This window comes from Triturus cristatus, chromosome 6 (assembly GCF_964204655.1).
Source record: "Triturus cristatus chromosome 6, aTriCri1.1, whole genome shotgun sequence".
In the NCBI taxonomy this organism is placed as follows: domain Eukaryota; kingdom Metazoa; phylum Chordata; class Amphibia; order Caudata; family Salamandridae; genus Triturus; species Triturus cristatus.
In genome coordinates this window covers 1,311,261,058-1,311,284,093 of record NC_140589.1, presented here as the reverse complement: position 1 = coordinate 1,311,284,093, position 23,036 = coordinate 1,311,261,058, and the positions used below count along the sequence as shown (strand labels likewise).

General features: G+C 40.0%; 1 protein-coding gene across 2 annotated transcripts in view; it reads left to right on the top strand.

The window, feature by feature from the left end:
* The window catches only part of EPM2A (EPM2A glucan phosphatase, laforin), an 893,901-nt gene that overhangs the window by 747,745 nt on the left and 123,120 nt on the right, over nt 1-23,036 (top strand). For both annotated transcript variants that reach the window (XM_085612282.1, XM_085612281.1), the window contains exon 4: nt 17,477-17,718. In XM_085612282.1, the coding sequence (XP_085468408.1) occupies nt 17,477-17,718 (242 nt within the window). The remainder of the gene's footprint in view (nt 1-17,476; nt 17,719-23,036) is intronic.

Genomic DNA, 23,036 nt, shown 5'->3' with positions numbered 1-23,036 from the left:
GGTTTCCAAGGGCTAAAAACTCAGATAAATATGCATCCTGACAATCAGCTTGAGGAACAATGGCTGCATGAATCACAAGTCTGGAACACCTTAAAAAGACTGAAAGCAGACGGGGCTCCTGGCATAAATGGTCTTCCAAGTGCTCTATTCAAACTTAATCAACCATTCTGGGCCTTGTACCTTACCACTTTGTTCAACCACACCTTCATAACTAACAGCATACCCGCATCATGGAGAGGTAGTATCCCCCACCAAATCCTCTAAGCAGGCAGTAGATGAGATCTTGCGAACTACCGTATGATTGCACTCATTGACGTCGTAGCCAAATTGTACGCTTCCAATCTCCTTTTAGATCGTGAGACATGGGCCACGGAGAGGAACATCATCCCAATCAGACACACTGGCTTCAGACTGGATACCAGCACAATGAGTAACCTTTTGGCCCTTACCCTGATTGTCGAACAAGCTTTGCACAAAGACACTAAATTGTACACCTGTTTCATCGATTTGAAAGAGGCTTTTGACATGGTTCAAAGAGAGTGTCTATGGTCAAAGATGGTTAAATGAGGCATTCCTCCAAATGACTTGAGGCCATAGTTAACTTTTACTCTGAGACATGGGTCTGTGTTAAATTAGGCAAAGTGCTAGGACAACGGGGAAGATCCCTACATACACAAGTTTAAAACAAGGGTGCCTTCTCGTCCGAGCCTATTTAATGTCTACATGGTGGACCTAGATGATCAGCTGTCGGAAGAACCTAAAAGAGACCAGCCCAAGCTAGCAAATCGTCCAGTGAAGTGCTTACAATGTGTGTATGATATAGTCCTATGCAGCCAGACACCAATCGGTCTCCAGCGCCTGTATACAAATTATACGAAGGTACGAAGGAGCTTGGTTTGTAATTAAACTACAATAAAACAATGGTGATCTGTTTTTTCTGCAAATGGACACATTCACAACGTGAAATTCAGATGGATGGTAGCAGGGAATAAATTAGAGCTGGTCAGATCCTAAAAATATCTAGGGGTGGTCCTGGATCCCAATTTAAGATATAAAGAACATCTAGTCCACAGACGGGCCCAGGCAAATACATTTCGATTCGCACTGAATACACTATAAACAAAGTTGGGGTGCCCGTCCCATGCTCACCTTTTACAAGTAATCGCAGCCACGTTTTTACCTACTCTCACTTACAGTTCAGAACATTTAAAAGGAAAGTAAACGATTACTTTGAACCAACAGCAATCCACTCTGTTTAAATGTATCTTCCGCCTCCCGCGATTCACCTGTCAGGAACAGGTGCGATTGGAATTTGGCCTATATCACCAATCTCTGGTTAGGATGGCCACGCTCATCAAACTGTGCTCGAGATTGAGAGCAGCACAGCCAGAATCATTGGCTGCCCTATGCTGGATGGAAATAAAGAACCAGCCAAAGAACGATTGACCAACAGAGCTTCAACAGGCACTAACCTCTCTCAAACTGAATGAAGTAACGGCCCGTAACATCAGTTTCTCTGCCTTTAAAAAAATCGCCAACAAAGCATCTAAAATACAAGCCTGTTTAGTCAATAAAGTTGAATTGGCAGGAAACAATAATGGATGGATGGTGCTGCAACCATACGAGAGGTGGAGCCCACAACCCTACCTCACAAGTCATATATCCCCATCAGTACAGCATTCTCTTCTTCCTATTTGTCTGGTAGCTTTCGCAACAAAAGACCAGGTCCCAACATGCAAATAAACCTGGCTGAACCTCCTGTGCAGGCTATGCGGCACTTCCAAAGAAACTATACTACATCTCTTGTGCATCTGCCCCGCGGTTCGCCCGCTAAGATGGCAGCTATTATTACCAGCCCTCCAGTCCCTTCAGATAATATCCTGTCGAACTGCCTTGATGACACTTTTGAATAGCAAGTTGTTTCAGCTTGCTTGTAGGGCAACAAATTTTCTCCAATTAGTAAATAAACATTTACAAACAGTGTGGGAGGAGTGTGAGAAGTCTGACAGAGGTGCCACAGCACATGGAAAGGAATCTACAATTAAAATCATATTCATTTAAGTTAATAACAATCCGGGAATTCCAACCTCCTTGAGCTGTTCAAAAGTACACAAGGTTAAACACGACCAGGGGCCATACTTGGAGCATATTTGTTGGGATGACAAATCCCAGCCTCATGGATCCACAAAGTTCATGAAAGACCACAGACGAGGGCACTGTGGCAAACTAAACTTTGTGTTATTTCCCTGATGTGAGGCATACTCAGTTGTGTAGGACACCTTCACCTACATCGAACTATAATCAAGATTTATAAAGCAAGGTGACTCATAATACTAACCGGTTCCGTCTAAGCCCCTAGATGGACATTTAAGTAGGCCCGTGCATTTTTAACAGACTAAAAAACACCATCACGGCCAATTTTCAAATTTGCCCTCATTGTCAGTGTATGGTATTATTTATTTATTTATTTATTTTGCTCTGCAATTTTAAATGCTAGCTGCTATGCAAATGATCTATGTCATTGTAAAGGTATTAAATAACCAAGCAATAAAGATATCTCTAAGGTAAATGCTTTAACAATGACGTCATCCCACAGATACACCCGTATTGCACAAGATGGAACTCAATTTGTGGGAGATATGTTTTGCACAATTATACCACCAGTAGGAGCCATAATAAATGACAAAAAGATTAGAAAGCTTTCAACAGTTTTAGAACAGCTGACAGCCAGCACTTCTGGAGATTTATTCTTTGTGAACACAGAATTAGTAGCTATTAGATTCATGGTTTTGCAAAATCACTTAGCATGAGATAATTTGCTTGCAGAAAAAGGTGGCGTCCACAAGATGTTAAAGGTTCAGCAGCGCTATGCCTTTATACCAGATGAATGCAAGAAAATACAATAATTTGCAAAGAACATATTTGATTTGAAACCTGAAATAGAACCATTAGAGAGTTTTAGAAAACTTTGGAAAAGGAGTTTCCACCATTGCAAATTGGTATGCCAGTGCAGAAGGAGGAATCCTGGAAGCTATTTATATGCATTATTAATAATAGGGCTTTACTTGTTTTCCTTGTTTGCTTTATTCAAAGGCTGTACATATTTCATTAACAATCAAAAGAGCAGGAAAATGAGTGAAAGAATAGAGAGAGATAGGATTTAATTATCACATAAATGAAAGAAATAGAGAAGACTCAACTGAAGATGAGAGCAAGATAACCATTAGGGGGATCGAAGAGGCTTTTTTACCAAAATGCGAAATAAAATAGTTAAAATATATTTATGATATGAATGTGCAGACTTAAATGAACAAAACGCAATTTAAAATGTGTGAAATGTAGTAACTAGCCACACTTACACGTACTAACCTCAAAACTGAAGCAGCATTGCTTAGAAAGTGGTTTGACTAAATGCGCACACATAAAATATTTAATTCCAGACATGATCTTGTTTTTATGAAATAAGTGTTTCATATAAATCTGCAAAATGTTTCTTCTTATACAAAGAAGAATTCAAAATGCTTATTTAGAATTGATTCTTCAATAGAATTATGAAGATTAATCACACAGATTGCAGTACATAAACTGGATTTAGTGGCTTTTAGAATTTTAAAGAGTGACACCACCCCAGTAATAGTCATTGCTATGAGCAAATTTTTACAGGCAGTTTGGCACAAACGTGGCAGACTACTGATTGCGCCTTCAAGTGACTAGGTCACATTTTTTAACTACTGTTTTATTCTGACAATATTCATTTTATACACAGAGTTGAAAGATAATTTTTATGTGTTTTTATGTACTCATTGCTTAATTTGCACATAGCTCTGCTTGACTTTTGCTCCTATTTTGCACATATATAATGGCTAAAGAAAATGAATTCTGAGTAGTATTGTTTTTAAATGAATTGTGTTGTGACATGTCTTAAAATGTCTACCAAATAATGTATATTACTACTACTACATAAACTGAACTTGACCTCTTTTAACATACTTGTTTTATTCCATGAGGGATGAAATCATGAAGATAACGTTGTTTTGTTACTGCAGATTTTACATAGCCCATTGTTAGCTAACATATCATTGGCTTCATTAGAAGGTTAGAAATGTAGTTCCATTCGTGGTAAATGAGGTTCAGAATGAAGAAGCTTCATGTGTAGTTTAGATTAAAATAACACATTTGCACACTCAGAGGAGATTACTGTCTGTGTACTATTGTGTTTGGATGAGAAAACGAAGAGTGAACCTGTTCCCAGGAAGAACCCTGAAAGATGATTGGACGAGAAGATGCAAAATTAGGTTTTGACTGTTTATAATAGTATTGTGTTCCTAGAGTAGGTTAACACTCTCACACATGCTTTTTCATGCTTTTCCATGCCATTCCCTGACTCTCCTGCCATCCTATTGATTGCGGTTACTACTGCTACTGTATATTTACCTTGCTTTACTACCTTTGCTTTGGGACTCTACCTAGTTTCATGAACGTCTCTTTATGTGAAGTTCTGCTGTGATCAATTGATGACCTTTGCATATATTTTTGAGCTCTATGCTTGATCTCACTCTCTTTTGAACTGGAACTCTTTCTGAGTTCCTGTTGACATCTTTTGCCCCATTCTCATAATAGGGATTTCTTTCTTTATGGAACATGATTAATGCATTGTATTTTCATTGAATTAACTATAATTTCCTTATCAATTCTACAAAAGATTGATTATTTTGAGGTTAATACAAATACAATTTATGATCATGATTAAAAACAATCTACTAAACTTTGAAAATTAAAAGCTAAAAATCTTTTTAAATTCTCATTATTACTAGAACTAGAAATTGGGATTAATATTGTTGTGATGATTGATTTCCTCCTGATCTTCTCAGCTACAACGGCCAAGGTCCATTGACCTGTTGGGCCACAGCACCATAAGTGGGGCTCAGCCCTGTTTGCTTGTGATGGTAAACCGGAGTTTTATTTAAACTGATTTCCGCTCTAGCACAAGTTACACAGGCATAATTAGTGATTTATTTCAGTAAATCAAACTCAATCATTGAATGAGATTTGAGGAAAAACTCTTCCGTATATCTAATCATGATAAATAATTTTAACAAAAATGTGCTGGTTGCCAAGTTGATGGGTATTGTTTAGACTTCATCAGTTCTCTCTTTTTTTCCGGACAATGGAGGCTTAGGGGAGGAGTTGGATCCAAAGTCTTTTCTTTAGCTGTATACAGACCTATGATCTTTAGTTTCATCCTTTTTACTGACGATCTAAAAAAACTAAAAATCTATGGATTCAGTTTGTGCTTTAATGACCTGTCTGGTTGATTAGTTTATGGAAGTTGTCCCTCCACCAAAAATACCCTAGCTAGATTTCTCATATCCGCTATATATAATCACCAACCAGACAGATTTCCTTGATTCAGACACAAGTATTAGCCCCCTTAATGCCTGAGCAGCAATGAGCACCTCACAACCATACCTGTAACTCTGTAGTGGAGAAGGTCCAGAAAGCTTTGAGTTGAGTTGTGGTATCTGCTCTAGGCAGATACCACAACGCAATGGAATCGCTATTCGGGAGTTGCAATTCCTTATGCATGTAGGCATCGCAAAAAAAATAGTGATTCCTACACATTCCCTAATAGCGAATCGTTAGGGAATGCATTACCATAGAGGTCCATAGGAATGAATGGGAAAGCATTTGCAGTTTGCGATTACCAAATAAGTAGTCGCAAATTGCGAATGCTATTTCAAGGGTGCTAGGGGGCCGTAGGCCGTAGGCCCCCCCTGATGCACCCCCCAAAGGGAAGTGTGCACATGTTGTGCACATGTTGTGCTTACACATGCCCGAAATTTTGTCAATTTTTCTATGGATTTCCAAATGAACATCAACTTGAAGTTGATGTTAATTTGCGATTCCTTAATGAAAAGTCGCATTTTGAAAACGCTTCTTGCATTGCATTTAGGGAATGGCAAATTGCAATTCCCCAAATGCAGTTGCAAAATAGGTAATCGCAAATTTGCAATTACCTATTTTGCGAATGTATTTTGGGTTGATGCATCGCGAGTGGCATTTTACTGGTTTCAAACGGGCCGATTCTGCGAATCAGCCAGGCTTGCGACCGGTAAAAAGCTTGATGCATGTGTCTCATAGTGTGATATTGTGCAGAATAATGTACAGTGGGCCACATTTCAGGTGGCTCAAACTGCTTTGCAAGGGGATGTAGAACACAGGCATTCCTTGAGTGCAGGGCATTCCTAGTTTAATAGTCACATTCAGTCTTTTTTTAGTAGGAGTCAGCTTTTTGCACACTGGTCCCCTTGCTAGGGGTGGGCTGGATATTAAATATTGCATTAGCTAGCATCAAGACTGGGCACTTTATTGCTGTTGAGTGATGATTAACATTAATGTTCTTTAGAGACTCACAGGAATGTGAGCCCTTATGTGTGTCCATTACTTGAAGGCCACCTCGGTGAATGCCGACTGGCTGGCAGCATTCCTCATCCCACTCTGAATAGTTTCAGGAGTTTCCTACTAATGACAGGCAGTTGTTGCCTTCGCAACTTGGCCCCTATTTAGTAGGCTGCAAGTGTGAATGCTTACCAACGTCGTGCCTCTTGATAATACGCTGCTCACACTCCAAGTTTTTGGGCTGAATGCTGTGATGGTGACATGGCTTAGTACTTCTACCCTTCCATTGTCCTGAAGCGGCCCACAGGTGAAAGGGCTGATAAGCGTCAACACTTTCTTTTGGAAGAGCCCTTGAAATTGAAACACATTAATACATCATTGGGACACGCACTAAAGGAATAGGAGAGAAGTGTGTCCTCAAGGTGTGATTATTCCGAAAGACTACATCCTAATGTGGAATGTGTGTTTATTTCTGGAGACAGCCACGCACATTTAAAAGTATTGGAAGACTGAAGGGAAATTTAAAAAATCCTATATTTGTATTTGTTTGATTACAAGATTTCAAGAAGATGATTGAGTGCCTTTTGTTTATGTTTTTTGTCATTAATGTGTAATTATGTATATGTATGATAATGTATTAATTTTTATGTTGGTCCCAGGTATGTTTACTAAGAATATGAGCCATTGAGCTTGTTCCTATTCTAATGAATAAACAATGATTGATGATAAATAGATATACCAGTGACTAATTTGAGTATTCACTATGTTAAATTTGTGTTAGATAATTTGTTACCACAGTACACAATTTTTCTTTTTTGACCCTTATGTATGTTTGGCAGCTAGAGGGAGCCAATCTTAGACACTTATCATTTTAGACTCTTGATTGGGCATGGTGGAAGCTAGAGGAAGATGTGTTAATGTAATTAGCCACACTGACAAGAAAACCATTTACTTAATAAAATATACCCCATATGTCAGTGTCAGTCAGCGGCGGCTCCTCCACAATGGCGAAGAGCGTCACCCACTGGCTCAGAGCCACCAGCTGAAAAATAAAATTATATTTTATTATCGTTTTATTTTTCAGCTGCTGGCTGAGCCAAGCGTGGGTAGTGAGCGGCGGGCCAGACCATGGGAGAGAGGAGGAGTGGAGGGTGGTGCACTTATCAGTTTGCATGTTAGTTTAGCCGGCTGTCTAGGCCAGCCAAACAGACATGCACAGTTAGGTTTCTCCAACCAGCTGTATTTCACAGCTGGGTGGGGAAACGGCACAGACTACCTGTGCCTCAGCGAGCGTTAAACCAACCCGCTCAGGCCAAACCCCACGCTGCTCTCATTCAGCATGAGAGCAGCACGGGAATCGGATAAGGAGTCTCTGAAGGTGTCCCAGAGAACAGGAAGGAGAGGAGCACCGAGGTGAAAGGCAGCCGGTAACATCAGGTAGTTTTAAAAACAATTATTAATTCATACCCCCGTTGCTGCCCCACCACCCTGCCTCTTTTTATTGTCAGCATCCGCAACTGGTGTCAGCCATGGTGAACCCTGAAGAGTGTATTATTCAGAAGAGGCCTGAAGATACACTATTTCCATTAATGGTTTGGCCTAGACTCTGCACACCTCAGCTGGCTTCTTGTGACTCTTGTACAATTTACGCCTGCTTGTCAGATGCCTACGAATGGCACATTCATTGTAGAGGATGTTTTCTCATAGCTATTTCCTTTTGGTGGCCTTGACAGACTTCACCTGTTGGACTCACTTATGATGTTTTTTATTAATGCCCCTCCTCTGTTGTATTCTCTGCAAAGCAAAGATCCTGCATCTCACTCATTTCTCCCTCTCTCCCTCCACCCTGCCATCATGGCTCTTTAAGGTCCGTTTGTGGTTCACACGCTGAATAATAATGATATATAGATAAAATAAAAAAAATTAAAGATCACCGCCGTTCTAAATGCGCCACTGTACTGCTGTGACAAGTTACTTTATTACAAACCATTTGATGGCTAGCACAGTGAAATTATAGGAAAAGCTCCTGATTTTATTGTATTATTGCCAAAGAAACATAAATAGTGTGACACAAGGTTTTGGGCCAAAGTGTCTTAGCCCTGGTAACTAGGCAATAAAAATAGAATTGGAATCTCTGAAAAGTTGAAGTTTTTTCAGGTTGAGATGGAGTGTTTTGGAAGTGCTGTCAGAAACCTAAAGCCTTTGCCCCACATATCTCTGAGAAATCCATAGACACGTTTACTGTATCGCTCCATATAATATTACTAATACATTACAGAGCTGAAAATTCTCGGATTTGTTTTTAAATTTTATTTTACATTTTTTACAGTGGTGGAAAAAGGTTTTGGCGATTTAAACTTCATAAACAGAAATACAGAAATATATACAATGGATAAAAAATAAACAACAGAAAAAGAGCAACAAAAATACATGACAGTTGATTATAGAAAACAACTTATTAATTTGCTAACCAATCCTGAAATGGGGCCCAGTTTTTAGCAGCAATTAAACGTCTTCTCCTTCCCTGAAACTTACGTACAGCAGTTTCTAACTTAAACCAAGCCAGCATCCTGGCCTGCCAATGAAAGAAAACAGGAGGTTGAGGATTTATCCAAATAGAGGTAATACAGAGTCTAAACATTGCCATTGCAATGAACAAAAAGGAATGAAGATATCTTGATCTGGCAGTATCCATGGCATATTGATAACCTGTAATCACCATTTCAGCAGAGATTTTAATTGGAGATTGAGTTATCTGTGTGAGGAATATTTCAATTTGCTTAATGAAGAGTGATAGTTCAGGGCAGTCAAAAAACATGTGAAGAGAATCCGCAGATGGGAATTTACATCTTGGACATAACGAACTTATAGCCCCAGAGGCGATCCCCCATCTTGATATTTTAGCTGGGGTATAATAAAGGTTAAACATAGCCATATAGCTTTGAGTACGGAGAGTACCCGAAACAAAAACAGTCTTGGCTAACATAAGTGGTACCTTTAAATCTATAGTTGGTACCCCAAATTTAACTGCCCATTTGTTATTAAAATTCGAGAGATCGTCTGATAGTTGGGATAGCAGAGTTTGATACAATATGCCAATTTTGGCTTGTTTTTTAACCAGTTCAAATATCAAAATCTTGTCAAACAGTGCTGAGTTTTCTAATAATTTTTTCCCGAGAAAGCTTCTAACTTGTAGATATTTGAAAAATTGGTTAGAATGCAATTCAAATTTATGTTGTAAAAAAGAAAAAGAAGCTAGCATGCCAGAATCGGCTAGATCGCCTATGTCGGTAAGGCCTTGCAAAGCCCAAACAGCAGTTATTGAGTCTTGAAATATCACTGGAGGAAGTCCGGACGCATTCAATGGAGTATAAAAGTTGATTTTATAGTTAGAGAATAATCGACAAATTTTTTGCCAGATCGTGAACAAGGCCCAGGCTACCTTAAACCTCGTTTTTTTAAAATAGCTTGGTTCTAAAATACGTGTTAGTATCCCTTGCGTAGCATTACCTAATGAAATTGAATAGATTGAAGGAGCCAAAAATGGCTGTAATACCACCTTCTTACCAAATAGTGGAAAGGCAAAGTGTTGAATCATCGCCGCCCAATAATAGTAGGTAAGATTTGGAACTGACCAGCCCCCGCGTTCTTGCGGGAGATAAGTCCATTTGGCAGCTCGTCGCGGCTTACGATATGCCCATAAGAACCTCTGACAGATTCTTTGTGCCTTTATTAAAGTAAGGTTAGAAACTAATAGCGGGATAGATCGGAATAAATACAAAAATTTTGGAAGTACCAACATTTTAAGAACGTTACAGCGCCCAAATAGGGAGAGATGGAGGTGGTTCAGCCGTTCTAGTTTATTATGAAGCTGGTCGATGATGGGAGAAAAATTTAAATCTGAAATCTGTCCTACATCCGCCGATATCTCAATGCCTAAATATGTCGCTTGTGAAACAGTAGAAACAGTTGTTATTGGCATAGCTAATGATTGCAAGATTTGAGTTTTTGAAATATTTAATTTGTATCCAGAGATTGAGCCAAATTGAGCAGCTAAAGTCTCCAGCACAGGAAAAGATGCAGTAATATTATTTGTTAGCACTACTATATCGTCAGCATATGCCAGTGTTTTATACTCAGTGCCATGAACGATAATCGGAGAAATATTTTTTGCTTGTTCTATGAGGGATAGAAAAGGATCAATATATAAAGCAAAAAGGAGAGGGGAACAAGGGCACCCTTGTCTGGTGCCACGAGTAATAGGAAAATAACTCGATTCCTCTCCTGAGATGCGAATTTTAGCGATTGGGGAAATATATAATGTTTGCAAGGCAAGAATGAATTCAGGCGGTATCCCTTTCCAACGAAGAACAGCCCAGAGATAGCCCCAGGAGACCCTGTCGAACGCCTTCTCGGCGTCCAACAGGATCACACCCAGGGGAGATTTTGTAGTCTGAGCCCAATCTAAAAGTGCAATAACACGCTTGATATGATCAGTGGTGTCTCTACCCTGAATAAAACCATGTTGACGAATAGAAACTAATGGGGAAATAATTTGGACGAGACGAAATGCTAAAACCCTGGAATAAATTTTGCTGTCGGTGTTAATTAGTGCTATAGGCCTATAAGATGCTGGATTTAGTTCATCCTTTCCTTTCTTTTTGAATAATACAATGGTCGATTGTCGCCAAGTCTCGGGAATGACCCCCTTCTGAGCAAGCTGAAAGACTTCGAGCATCTGTTGTTTAAATAAATAAGAGAAAGTTTTATAAAATTCAAGATGAATGAGATCAGGTCCTGCGGCCTTGCCAGAGGACAGAGATTTTATGGCAGCTTCGATTTCTTCCCAACTTATAGGTTCGACCAAGATTGAATTCTGTTCGAGAGCAGTCTTCCGAGTTTCAAAGGATTTTAAAAAATGATCCAATTGACTTTGTTGTTGCTGAAAAATATTTGGTTCCTCAGTATATAAGGTTGAATAAAAATCCACAAAGGTGTTTAAAACACCATTGGGTGAGTCTTGTAGAGTACCCCATCGGTCTTTAACCTTTGTTATATGACTAGCTATTGTTCTTTGTTGTACTCTTTTTGCCAAAACCTTGCCTGATGCTTCACCAAACTCATACATAGATGTACGAAATTGAAAATACTTAATAGCTATATCAGCATATAAAGGATCAAGAAAGTTAGCCTTGGCAAGAGCGACCGCTTTCTGACAAGTGGTTAGATCGCCACCAATACGGATGCTAGTGCTTAGATCTAGCTCAGCTTGTTGGAGTGCTAAAGCCCTATTTTTAAGATTTTGCTGCTCGGTTTGCCACCGATAAGACGCAATTCTCTTAGTTTCCCCGCGTAGGGCAGCTTTAAATGTGTCCCAGACCAGGCCTACCGAAGCTGAATTACTATTAATTAAAAAAAAGTCTGGAATCCAAACTGACATCCGTTCATGATAAAGTTTATCCAACAACAGCTTCCTGTCGAAAGTCCAAGATCTGATATGGTGCGGAGGTCGATTCCAAGAAAAACTAAAAATTATGGGATTATGATCAGATATGGTCCGTGGGTCGAGCCTTATCTTAATAGAGTTCAGAACTTCAACAGAAGCAAAGACGTAATCTATACGAACCAATTTTTGATGGGGTATTGAATAAAAGGTAAACCCGTTAAGTGCTGGATTGCTAACATGCCATGTATCTACTAGACCATGCTCACATATTAATATACGAAGTGCTTTATAAACCTGAGGTTTCCTACCGATATAATTAATCGATTTAGTGATATCTAGCCTACTAGGTATATTGACATTGAAATCACCACAGAAGATTAACGGGTGCGGCCAATTAGCTAATTCTACATTTAGATCCATTAAAATCTGTGGATCATCCAGATTAGAGGCATATATTGAACAGATCGAAAGTATAGAATTGTTGATGAGCAATTCAGCGATTAACCATCTACCTGTATTATCTTGTTTAGTTCTCTTGAGTTGGGCAATTCCAGCTTTTGCGATGATAGCAACGCCCCTAATAGTGGAGGTTTGTCTGGTGGTAACCACTAAATCATAACCCGAAAATTTAAGATAATGCCTGTTGGACCAAGAAATATGAGTTTCTTGCAAGCAGATCAAATCCACTTGCATGACTTGCATCAGCTTATAAAATATCCTCCGCTTCTTAGGATCATTTAACCCACAGATATTCCAGGTTGCACAGGTCAATTTACAGTTTGCCATTAAGCCTAATAGAAAAAGAGAACATCATACATATAAACGTATACACACTTTGAAAGAGATTATATAGGATATACCACCAACATATCAAAAAAGAGTAAATAATTAACACTTTAGGAGAGATTAAAGTCCCCCTGCCATGCATCTTACTTGTATGGCCAATCACCTCAGGTATCCACCACATTATCACCCAGTGACCCCACCCCCCCCTACCCACCTTCCAACCCCCCCTCCCACCCCGTTGCCCCCCCCTACCCTTTAACCAATAACGGGAGCTCAGGACCGAGGTCCCTGTGATGGTTGAGTAAGCGTCAGACCACACTCCGCTGGGCCGACAACAATATACTTGATAAATATTATAAGAGGATCGGTCCTATCTAAATCCCGTTAAAGTAATACAGAAGAAAAATGGGTCTGTTAACTTCCTTTTAACACATTGAGGCAATAAATGAGGAGAGAAATACAGCAAAGAAAAAAATTTTTTTTTTTTTTTTTTTTTTTTTTATAGATTATATAAGTCAGCCTCCACTATTCTAAACATTTTTTTTTTTTTTTTTTTTTGCCACCCTTACCACTCCCTTTTCCCTACATTGTGTCCAGATAGTCTCTTGCAGTTATTTCAGAAAGAAAAAATTTTGTTTCTGACTTATGTATTATTTTCAATTTTGCAGGGAAGAGCAAAAAAGCTTGGGCACCTTTCGCTTGAAAAAGAGGGATCTGCTGACGGAGATGCCAGCGGCGTTCTACTGTCTCTGCTGCAAGATCGGGCCGAGCAAAAAACTGGCAGCCCTTGGCAGATCTTTTTTTATTGGGTCGAGCTAGATCGAAAACACACTCACGAGCAAGAAAGGTGTTAAAACAAACCAGAATAGCACGTGGGTAAGAGCTGTTAGTGTTAGTAGAGGATGTTTTCTTTCTTTTTGATAGCGGGAAGCGATGTGCTCTCTGGATTTCTTGATTCCATTCCCATTGGGTGACCTCTGGGAACGCTTCAGTGAAAAGCTCAACTATAAATTGCCGAGCGTCGCCTCCTTCAATATCCTCATCAATTCCCAAAATGCGGAGATTATTCCTTCTTGAGCGGTTCTCAAGGTCCGATAGCTTCCATATTATGTCTTTTCGCTGTTCCTTAACCTCGGTAACCAAGTCTTTTTGGACAGCTGCAGCATCTTCAAGTGCTGAGATCCTCTCTTCAGCTTCAGTAACTCTCGTGTTAATCTCCGCTGTTGATTTGATTACACGTCGAAGGGAGTTTTGTAATTTACGACACACTGACTGAGTGCGTAAATTCTCTTGCTTTGTTGCCTCTCTGTGTTGGATAATTGTATGGTATATCGTTAACAGAGAAACCTCCTCTGGTAGATCAGGGGCTCCAACCTTGGAATTTGATGATGTCTGCAGATCAATTTGAGATTGATCTCCTAGAGGCTTGATACCAGGGGCCTTACGGACTGTGTCAGTAGCCTGGGCTTCTGTAGTCAAACTGGGTCGCCAGTCACCAGCTTCGCTGTCGTAATCTGACCATTCTAAATCAAGATCACCCTCCTCCTCGTCAGACAGCGAGTGATCTGAAACAGAATAGAACTTTTCCATTGAGTCACTGATCGCACCTGTGACATGACCCTCCTCCGAGGCTCCCAATTCTCGGATTTGAATGCAGCGGTTACATTGCTACCATAGTCAGCGATAAATGGTTGTTTGTCATTGGATCTTTAAAGGAATATGCCACTTTTAATTGGAAATGTAGCGGCATTTGTTGACATCTCTAACGTAAACAACAGAACACAGCACAGACACACCAAAAAAAGAAACAAGCATTTGCAATGCAATAGGTCTCGCATTAGGAAAGTTTGAGCTTTTTGTATTGTAAATTGACTAATTTTTTATTTATGTGTTGGTATTGAAAATATTGAAATTACTAGCTTTCTCATGTACAATGTCAATAGTTTTAACTGTTGCAAATGTGACACCTATAGCATTTGTAATTCAATATGTGTTGTATTTACGTGACTTAGATGTACTGATATTACAAATAACAATGGCTTTTAATTTTTGCAAATAATTAATACTTAAATAAAAGTTAATGTAAATTATAATGGCAATCGTTTAAACTTTTGTTAATAACTCTTGTGAAGATTATGTTTAGTGTATTTAATTGCGCCTAAAATCCAAGAACAGAAGTTAAATATTATCATTATTTTTGTGCCATTTGTAATAAAGCCTAAATATTGAGAGAACATATTAGAGCCAGTTGTTGTTGAATGGTTGTACAGATTGATACTGTGGTGGCGGTGAGTGATGTTGTGGTGGTGTCGAGTGATGCTGTGGCGTTAATTGATGCTGTGGTAGCGCATAGTGATGTAGTGGTGCCCTTGAGTGATGCTGTGGTGGTGCTAAGTGATGCTGTGGTGATGCGATAGATAGATAGATAGAGTGCAATAGTCCGATAGATAGATAGATAGATAGATAGATAGATAGATAGATAGATAGATAGATAGATAGATAGATAGATAGATAGATAGATAAGATAGATAGATAAGATAGATAGATAGATAGATAGATAGATAGATAGATAGATAGATAGATAGATAGATAGATAGATAGATAGATAGATAGATAGATAGATAGATGATAGATAGATGGAGTGTAATTATGTAGAATATAATTATGTGGCACTGAGTGGTTTTGTGTGGAGTGTATGTTGATTTTAGTGGCGTGTAATTATGTGGCATTGAGTGTTATTTTGAGTGCATCTTGCATTGTTTGCATTGTAATTAATTGGCACTGAGTGTTATTTGGTGTGCATGTGGCATTGAGTGTAGTGTAATTATGTGGTGTTTAATTATGTGGCGCTGAGTGGTATTTGAAGTGTATGTGGCATTGAGCGCTGTGTAATTATGTGGTGTGTAACTATGTGGCACTGATTGGTTTTTGGAGTGTCTGTTGTATTGAGTGCATTGTAGTTATGTGGCATGTAATTATGTGGCTCTGAGTGGCATTCGGAGTGTATGTTGCCTTGCCTTGTATTTCTATGGTTCCTTAAACCCTTAGAGGCAATTCTTTTATTTTAACTAAAAGGATGGTAGTTAAATGGTGTTTACGGCAGGATGGTCGTTAAATGGTGGCTACGGAGAAGCTGTGTGCTGAAAGGCAAAGAGGACACGGGCATGAAAGTGAAAGCGAGGATGAAAATGGAATGAGTGTGGCAGGATGGTCGTTAAATGGTGGCTACGGAGAAGCTGTGTGCTGAAAGGCAAAGAGAACACAGGCATGAAAGTGAAAGCGAGGATGAAAATGGAATGAGTGTGGCAGGATGTTAGTTAAATGGTGGTTACGGGGAAGCTGAGTGCTGAAAGGCAAAGAGAACACGGGCCAAAGCTGGAAGAAAACACGAGATGCGAGAGGCATGTGTGTGTGGCAAACACTGGTGGGGCTCAGAGCATTCTGTTGCTGCCTTGATGCCTGTGTGTGTGAGCAGTGGGGCTGTGTGTGTGAAGTGCCTAAAGTTGCAAGAAAACATATGGTTATTTAAATCCTTAGACGCAGAATTAATGGAGCTAATGTTATCGACCTTAGAAGGATGAAAAGGGAATGAGCGCGGCATATGTTAACTTTGTAAGCGCAGAAAGCGTGCAGGGCAAACTTATTGTTTTGGTTGTTTGAGACTCAGATCTGGGCAAAGCTGCAAGAAAACACGGAGGGCGGGCTGTGTGCTGAAAGGCAAAGAGAACACGGGCATGAAAGTGAAATCGATGGATAGCAATGCGTCCGTGAGACTAGCCCTGTGGTGGGGGAGGGACAGTTGTGAGAGGCGCCATGAGGAAACAATCTCTCGGCATGCTGTGGCGGGGGCGGGGTAGCGCATTCCAGGCAGGGGAGCGGACCCTTTGAAGTATGATGCGAGGCTGTGGCTACACGTGCATGCGCCAGTGGGCTGAAGCGCTTCCCCAAACGGATTGCATGGTGGCACGATGCACGTGATTGTGCGCGTGCTCGCCATGCAATTCACTTTTGGGAGCACTTTGAAATGCCCCTCTTACTAGAGTCTCGCACAGCAATTGCATAAACGCAATAGCTAGGTGAGACCTAAAAACACAACAAAACGAGGCAAAACAGCACTTTAAACATAACCATATTACAGTTGAGCAATAACACTATGCAACAATACCACCGAAAAACACAACAGCATAAAAAAAAAATACAAGACTTCACCACCGCATCAAAATGCAATGCAACACATTTGCACAAACATTCAAGCCACACATTCCTCTCCACGAAAATGTAAGCTGATTTAGGGGACGCTTGCTGTCTGTCTATTTAGAGGTTTCCTTCCATTCTGGTTACTTTTTCAATAAGAGGAATTCACTTTCACAACCCTCGCCATGAGAATTCATTGACAGACAGCAGAAATCTGTGCCTCACTTTTCTTGCACACTTTGGAATCGGCTCATATAGATTTGGTCTTATGGCTTAGTTGCTTACCTTCCACCGGGATTCCTGGGTTCTAATCATAGATTTACCAAATGACCACAAACTTGTGTATTTTTACCAAATGACGTTCTCTCCCTGTGACTCACATTGTAAATAAATATAATGTAGATGTTTAATTAGGGTGGCATAAAAAGTAACAGTACCGTACCAACCACATACTTCCACTTTCCTGCCCCAAAACAGTCTAGTTTCAACTGGACTCCCTAACAGAGTTTACCTCCCACAACAGGTCTTGTCGCAATAAAACGTTTGATGCTGGCCCTTAGAGCTAGGGTCGTGCTATATCTAAAGGATTATAAAATGTGACTGTAGGGTTGAATGATGAAATTAACAATCTTACAACTTTTCTGTTTCTAGAATCCTACCAAACATCTGGCTGGGCAGCTGCCCTCGACAGTTGGAACATGTAACCGTGAAGCTGAAGCATGAACTAGGAGTAACAGCGGTGATGAACTTCCAGACCGACTGGGATATCATTCAGAACTCTTCGGGCTGCAACTACTATCCAGAGCCCATGAGCCCTGAAACCATGATGAAGCTGTATAGAGATGCTGGCATAGCATACATATGGATCCCTACACCAGACATGAGCACTGAAGGTATCCTTTGAAGCATTGAGTGTTTTTTTGCTTGTAATCAAGGACCACTTTTCAAAGCACATTACACCTAGTAACATTCTTGAAGGAAAGAAGGAGCTAGGGGGAGCAACACAGACAGAATGTGAGGGTGGGGTCATAGGGTGAGGAACAGCATTAGAGAGGGAGAGAAAGAAAACACATGCACTCTCATGGAGTTCTCCAAGGAAAATAAATAGTTCCCTGAATGAAGCAGAGAAAGGATACAGTCCATCCAATAAGAAGTATGGTAAGAAGCTATGCTCCATGAGAGAGACAAACATAAGAAGTGTATTAAAAACCATGGAATAAAAAGCAAGCACATTAGATTGACTCAAAAGCCAACAGATGATAAGCAATAGGATAACCTAAAGCCCACTGTACATATTGCTATTGTACATAATAGGTTTTCTGAGACCTAAAAATGTGTTCTGCTGCTTCTTGGAGGTAGAGTCATGCTATATCGAATGAATCAATGTAATGGTATTGTTGAATGAGGAAATTAACATGTGCTTTTACAACTTTTGCCGTTGCTAGACTCCTACAAAACAATCAGCAGGGCAGTTGCCCTCCTCACTGGAATATGATTCTTGAAGTGTATAAAAAAGCACAGGATACTAAAGATATCAGGATCTCTGGAAAACAACTTTAAAAGCCTGTTACAGGATGAGTAGAAAATCATATTAAAGAGCTCCCTTGCAAAGGCCCTTGTCTCTCTCTTCCCATCCACCAGTGTAGGACTACCCGTCGTATCTAGAGATCCTCTCCTGTGTGGTGAGATTTCTATAATGATAGTGCACTCGCAGGTGTGGCGGATACACTTTCATCACTGTAAAAAGCCTGGTGGGCTGTCATATTTTTGGCTTACTTTGCATTTTTATTTGCCTTTCACAGTCGCTCAAAGTCGGAGTTTGTTACTGAGTAGAAAAATGTGGCTAATGCACAGGGCAGGAGACCAAATGACCCACAGACCCATGTTGGTTTCAGCTTTATTTGTTGGCTCTGAATGCCCCACTGAGTAAAATCTTTATTGTATGATTACCTAAAATCATTTACAAAAGCAAAATGGATTTCATCATGAAACGTGCATTGAATAAAGATATAAAATAGTTGAAATATTAATAGCCCAAATAAAATTGACAATGTCAAAGGGGGCTACGTCCCATTGGAATCAGAGCTCGAGTCATCATCAAAAAATCTTTATTCGATTTGAAGAATCATCAAAGATTACAAAACAAATCTTTGTACATATTGCAAATTTCATCCATCTAATGCAAACATAAAAACATATATCAATTACAAGGGACTAAAATCCAGACATATATATAGTTTAAATGTTTCTCCTTTTAGTCTTGGCCCCGTTTGCACATAGTTTCATTAATAATTCTTGCCAATACAATACAAAGATAACTATTCAATTATCGCACGCAGCACCAATTTAGGCTCCACTACTGCTAGAATTATTAGATGATTCAATCTAAGACCATAATAAAAGTTAAAATGCATACAAAATTCTAACAATCATTTTTTTAAAAAAACGTTTAAAATTTAAGCCCATTCCTATATCTGGCAGCCAACAAAAATTTACTGACGCCAAATACAATAATTTGGTGACTGTCAGATTTTAGTATTCTAATTGGCTCTAAATAGCATCTGATGTTCAAACTTCTGCACAGGGGCTTGATCCACTTGCGTCTGGGGGTAGCATATGCTGCGCAGAAGAATAGAACATGCGCAAAGTCCTCATTGGCACCTAGTATATACAGTGAGCATTTAGGATCATTAACCATCACCTAAGATTTTGTCCATTTAGCTGTGAAAGCATTAACTTGTAATATCTCTTACCTAAATTTCATATAGAGTGACTTAGCCATTTGCAGTTCAATCTCGTCTAGAAAGGGCTCAAAACTCGGGGTCAATTTAAAAGACAGGAATTGAATAGTCAATCTCCCCAACTCAGAATTTAATGTGACTTTGTGCATTATAAATTCCCAATATATGGACCTGATCTCTCTCTTGGAATCAGGGGTCAGCAAGCTCGGGGTTACCCAGTAGCGGCTCAGACCCAAATCGGTGAGCCATTTACGGATGTGGGCCAACCAGGGAAAAGTGACAAATATGTCCAAATGCAATAACTCCCTCAGAGTCTGCCTATAAATCTCTAGTTCCGCAGTTGTCCAAATTCTAATCCAGTAGGCCAGGAGCCTCCATACTGCAAGATGTCCTAGTCTTTTTATCCCAATATCATGTGTAAGAGGGATCATCTGGGTGTTTTTAGGTGGCGTGTAAGCATTCTAATGATTTTGTTTTACCCAGTGATAAGAGGCTGAAGATTTTCTCCTCCCCATAGCTCAGATCTGTAGAGTGTAGCTGCTTGAACTCTAGATTGATAAACTTCTAATGCGGGAGTAATAGCCTTTGATAAGGTGGAGTGCTGTTTCTTCACTATAGGAATACAGTTCTGCATTAGGATTGTATTTGACTTATTTATTTGAGAATTCCATGTAAATTTTGAGTCTAGTGTAACACCTAGATATATATACAAAGTTGGGGACACATTCCAAAAGCACCCCATTCAGTACTAGTCTTTTCTGGATATTTTTATGTAGATTGATGGCCATGTATTTGGTTTTGTTGGGGTTTATCTCAAGACCCTTTGTCTTAAAATAGTTGTCTAGGATATCAAGTAGATTTTGCAGACCCCTAGGTGTTTGTGACAACAGTATTGTGTTGTCTGCAGACGTGAGGGCACAGATATCAGTACCTCCGAGCTTGGGGGAATCGTGCAGAGCTGAGTGCAGGTGCTCTACTATATCATTTACATATAATAGGAACAGGGTTGGTGCCAGGACGCAGCCCTGGCACAACCCTCTCCTAATTGTGATTTCCTCCGTCAGCTCCACTCCTTGGCCCCAGCGAACCTTTGCAAAATTCTCGTCGTGAAGCCTTATAATCTGGTCTAGAATCTTCTCTGGGACTCCCTGACTCCATAATGATTTCCATAAAAGATCTCTGGGAATAGAGTCAAAAGCTGCCTTCAAATCTATGAAGGCAACATATAAGTGTCCATGTTTTATCTTTGTGTACTTCCAGGCTATACTAAAGAGTCTAAATATGTGGTCAATTGTGCTTATTCTCTGTCTGAAACTGGCCTGACAAGGTGAGAGGATGTCTTTCTCTTCCATCCAAGCATTTAACTTGGCCAACATTTGTTTGGCATACACCTTGTGGGTAATGTCGAGTCACTCAAGGTTGTTTTGTATAGCCAATGCAAAAAATGGCCATGAGTGGGTGAGCATGCAGTATTGTGTCATGCAGACATGCATATAATTACATTATACGTGAGTATGCATCGGGAAATTGCAAGGATTACTACAGAGTTGTTTTGAGGCCCCCTATATTTTGCAACAAGGCCAGACATACATGTATCTCAGAGGGACTTGTGCCTGAAAGACAAGTAAGTAAGCCTGGTGCATCCAAATACCAGGGAGAGTATGCAAGGGAGCATGTGCCGCAATCTAGACAGCAAAAAATATTATTAACAAACATATATTACAAGTTAAAAACAGTACTCCTCCCAAGTCAATGAAAAAGAAAATGTTAAAAAGATCAGTGATGCGGGTGAAAAAACGTAAATCTATGTGGCACATTATTTGTGCAGATGTTCATAGCATCCTTCCAGCTACTGTGTAAAACTTGCCAATTCCTGCGAGGGCTATTAGCACTGTGGTAGTATGAATGAACATTAGGGCCTCTTTACATGATCTTACACCGTTTCGCAGGAACATTTTTCTTAGAAGTAATCACCTCTGGCCCAGCAAGGCTGGGCAGCAACAAATGATGTGCTCAGTTGATTCTTTATGATATTGGCATAAACAGCATCCCTTGTTTCCTGACAATGTGTTTGTCTTTGTCCCCTATAATCCCGTATTGGCAGTGCTAGAAGCCTGGTTCTCAGGATGTTCTGTAGGGCTTGCCTTCCCAGCCCTGCCTTCAGGTATGGTTGACGTGATGTAACTTTCTGTGAGTTCAAGATCCTGTTGCCTTCAGATGCGCTTGCCCTGTTTTTTTAACAAACCTTTAAGGCTGGCCATTGTTAAGGATGTATCAGTTATTATTTCTAGCAGCATGCCCAGAGACTTGTTGGCCTTCGTGAGATATCTGGCACAGCAGCTATTACTATCCTGGAAACCTGTTTTTAGTGCTTCCCTGATTGTGTCAGGCCCTGCCTTAACACACTGTGATAAAATTGTATTAAATCTTTTTGACTTTTATATCCATCATTAAAATATTGACTGGAAGCTGTATCAGTGTGCGCCGTGTTGAATATGGAAGAATAAAAACCTTTCTAAAGGCCATGATGTTCAATCGCTCCAATTTTTCAGTAAGCAGTCCCGGAAAGACAAGATGGCCATAACTCAGTGTTGGGATTAATTTTGGTTGCATTACCCATAGGAGACCTTCTGCAGAATGACTTTGAAGCTTATGATTACATTTGCGTAGCCCATTTGTGACCTTAGCCTCTTTAGCCTCAAGTGCCTTGGCCTGCAGTGTTGATCCACCAGTGTCTGAGAATTGTTCTCACAGAAAATTGTATTTGTTAGCGGTGGATATACTTAATGGGCTGAGATGCTATTCCAGCATTTTTTTTTCTCGGTTTATAGCCAAAAACCAGCACCTTCATTTTTGTGGCACTAGCTTGAAGTTTCTTTTCTATATTATATAGATGTACTGTCTCCAATCCCCTTTTCATACCAATTCTGGTTTGGTCCAGTAAAACCAGATCATCCTCATACTGCATAATCGGGAGTCTAAGATGGCCTAGTTTGGTCAGAAAGATGTTGACTTTCAAAAGCGCTTTTCTCAAGTCCGCAGTATATAGGTTAAACAATGTAGGGGCGATAACTCAGTCCTGTTTTAACCCTTTGTTTGTATAGATCTTGGCCGTTACATGTGTCTGCGTAGGCTTAATACGTACCCAAGTGTCGGTGTGAAGCGTCATAATGCCTCACTTTGCAAGTTTTTCCCAGAGTATGTTGCGGTCAATGCCAACAAAGGCGGATATATAGTCGCCAAAACATGCATAAAGTAGGGGAGAGGAGGCGTCTGTTGCTCTGGTTGCCAAATATGGCAGAGCGATAGCGGTGTGCAATGTAGATGAGTTGGGCCGAAATCCTGTCTGATATTGTGGTATGATGTGATTTTTATTTATCCAGGCCTCTAGCTCTTTCATGAGCACTTTTGAGAATGCCTTCTGATTTACGTTCAACAACGCAATCAATATATAATTCTCTGGATGAGGG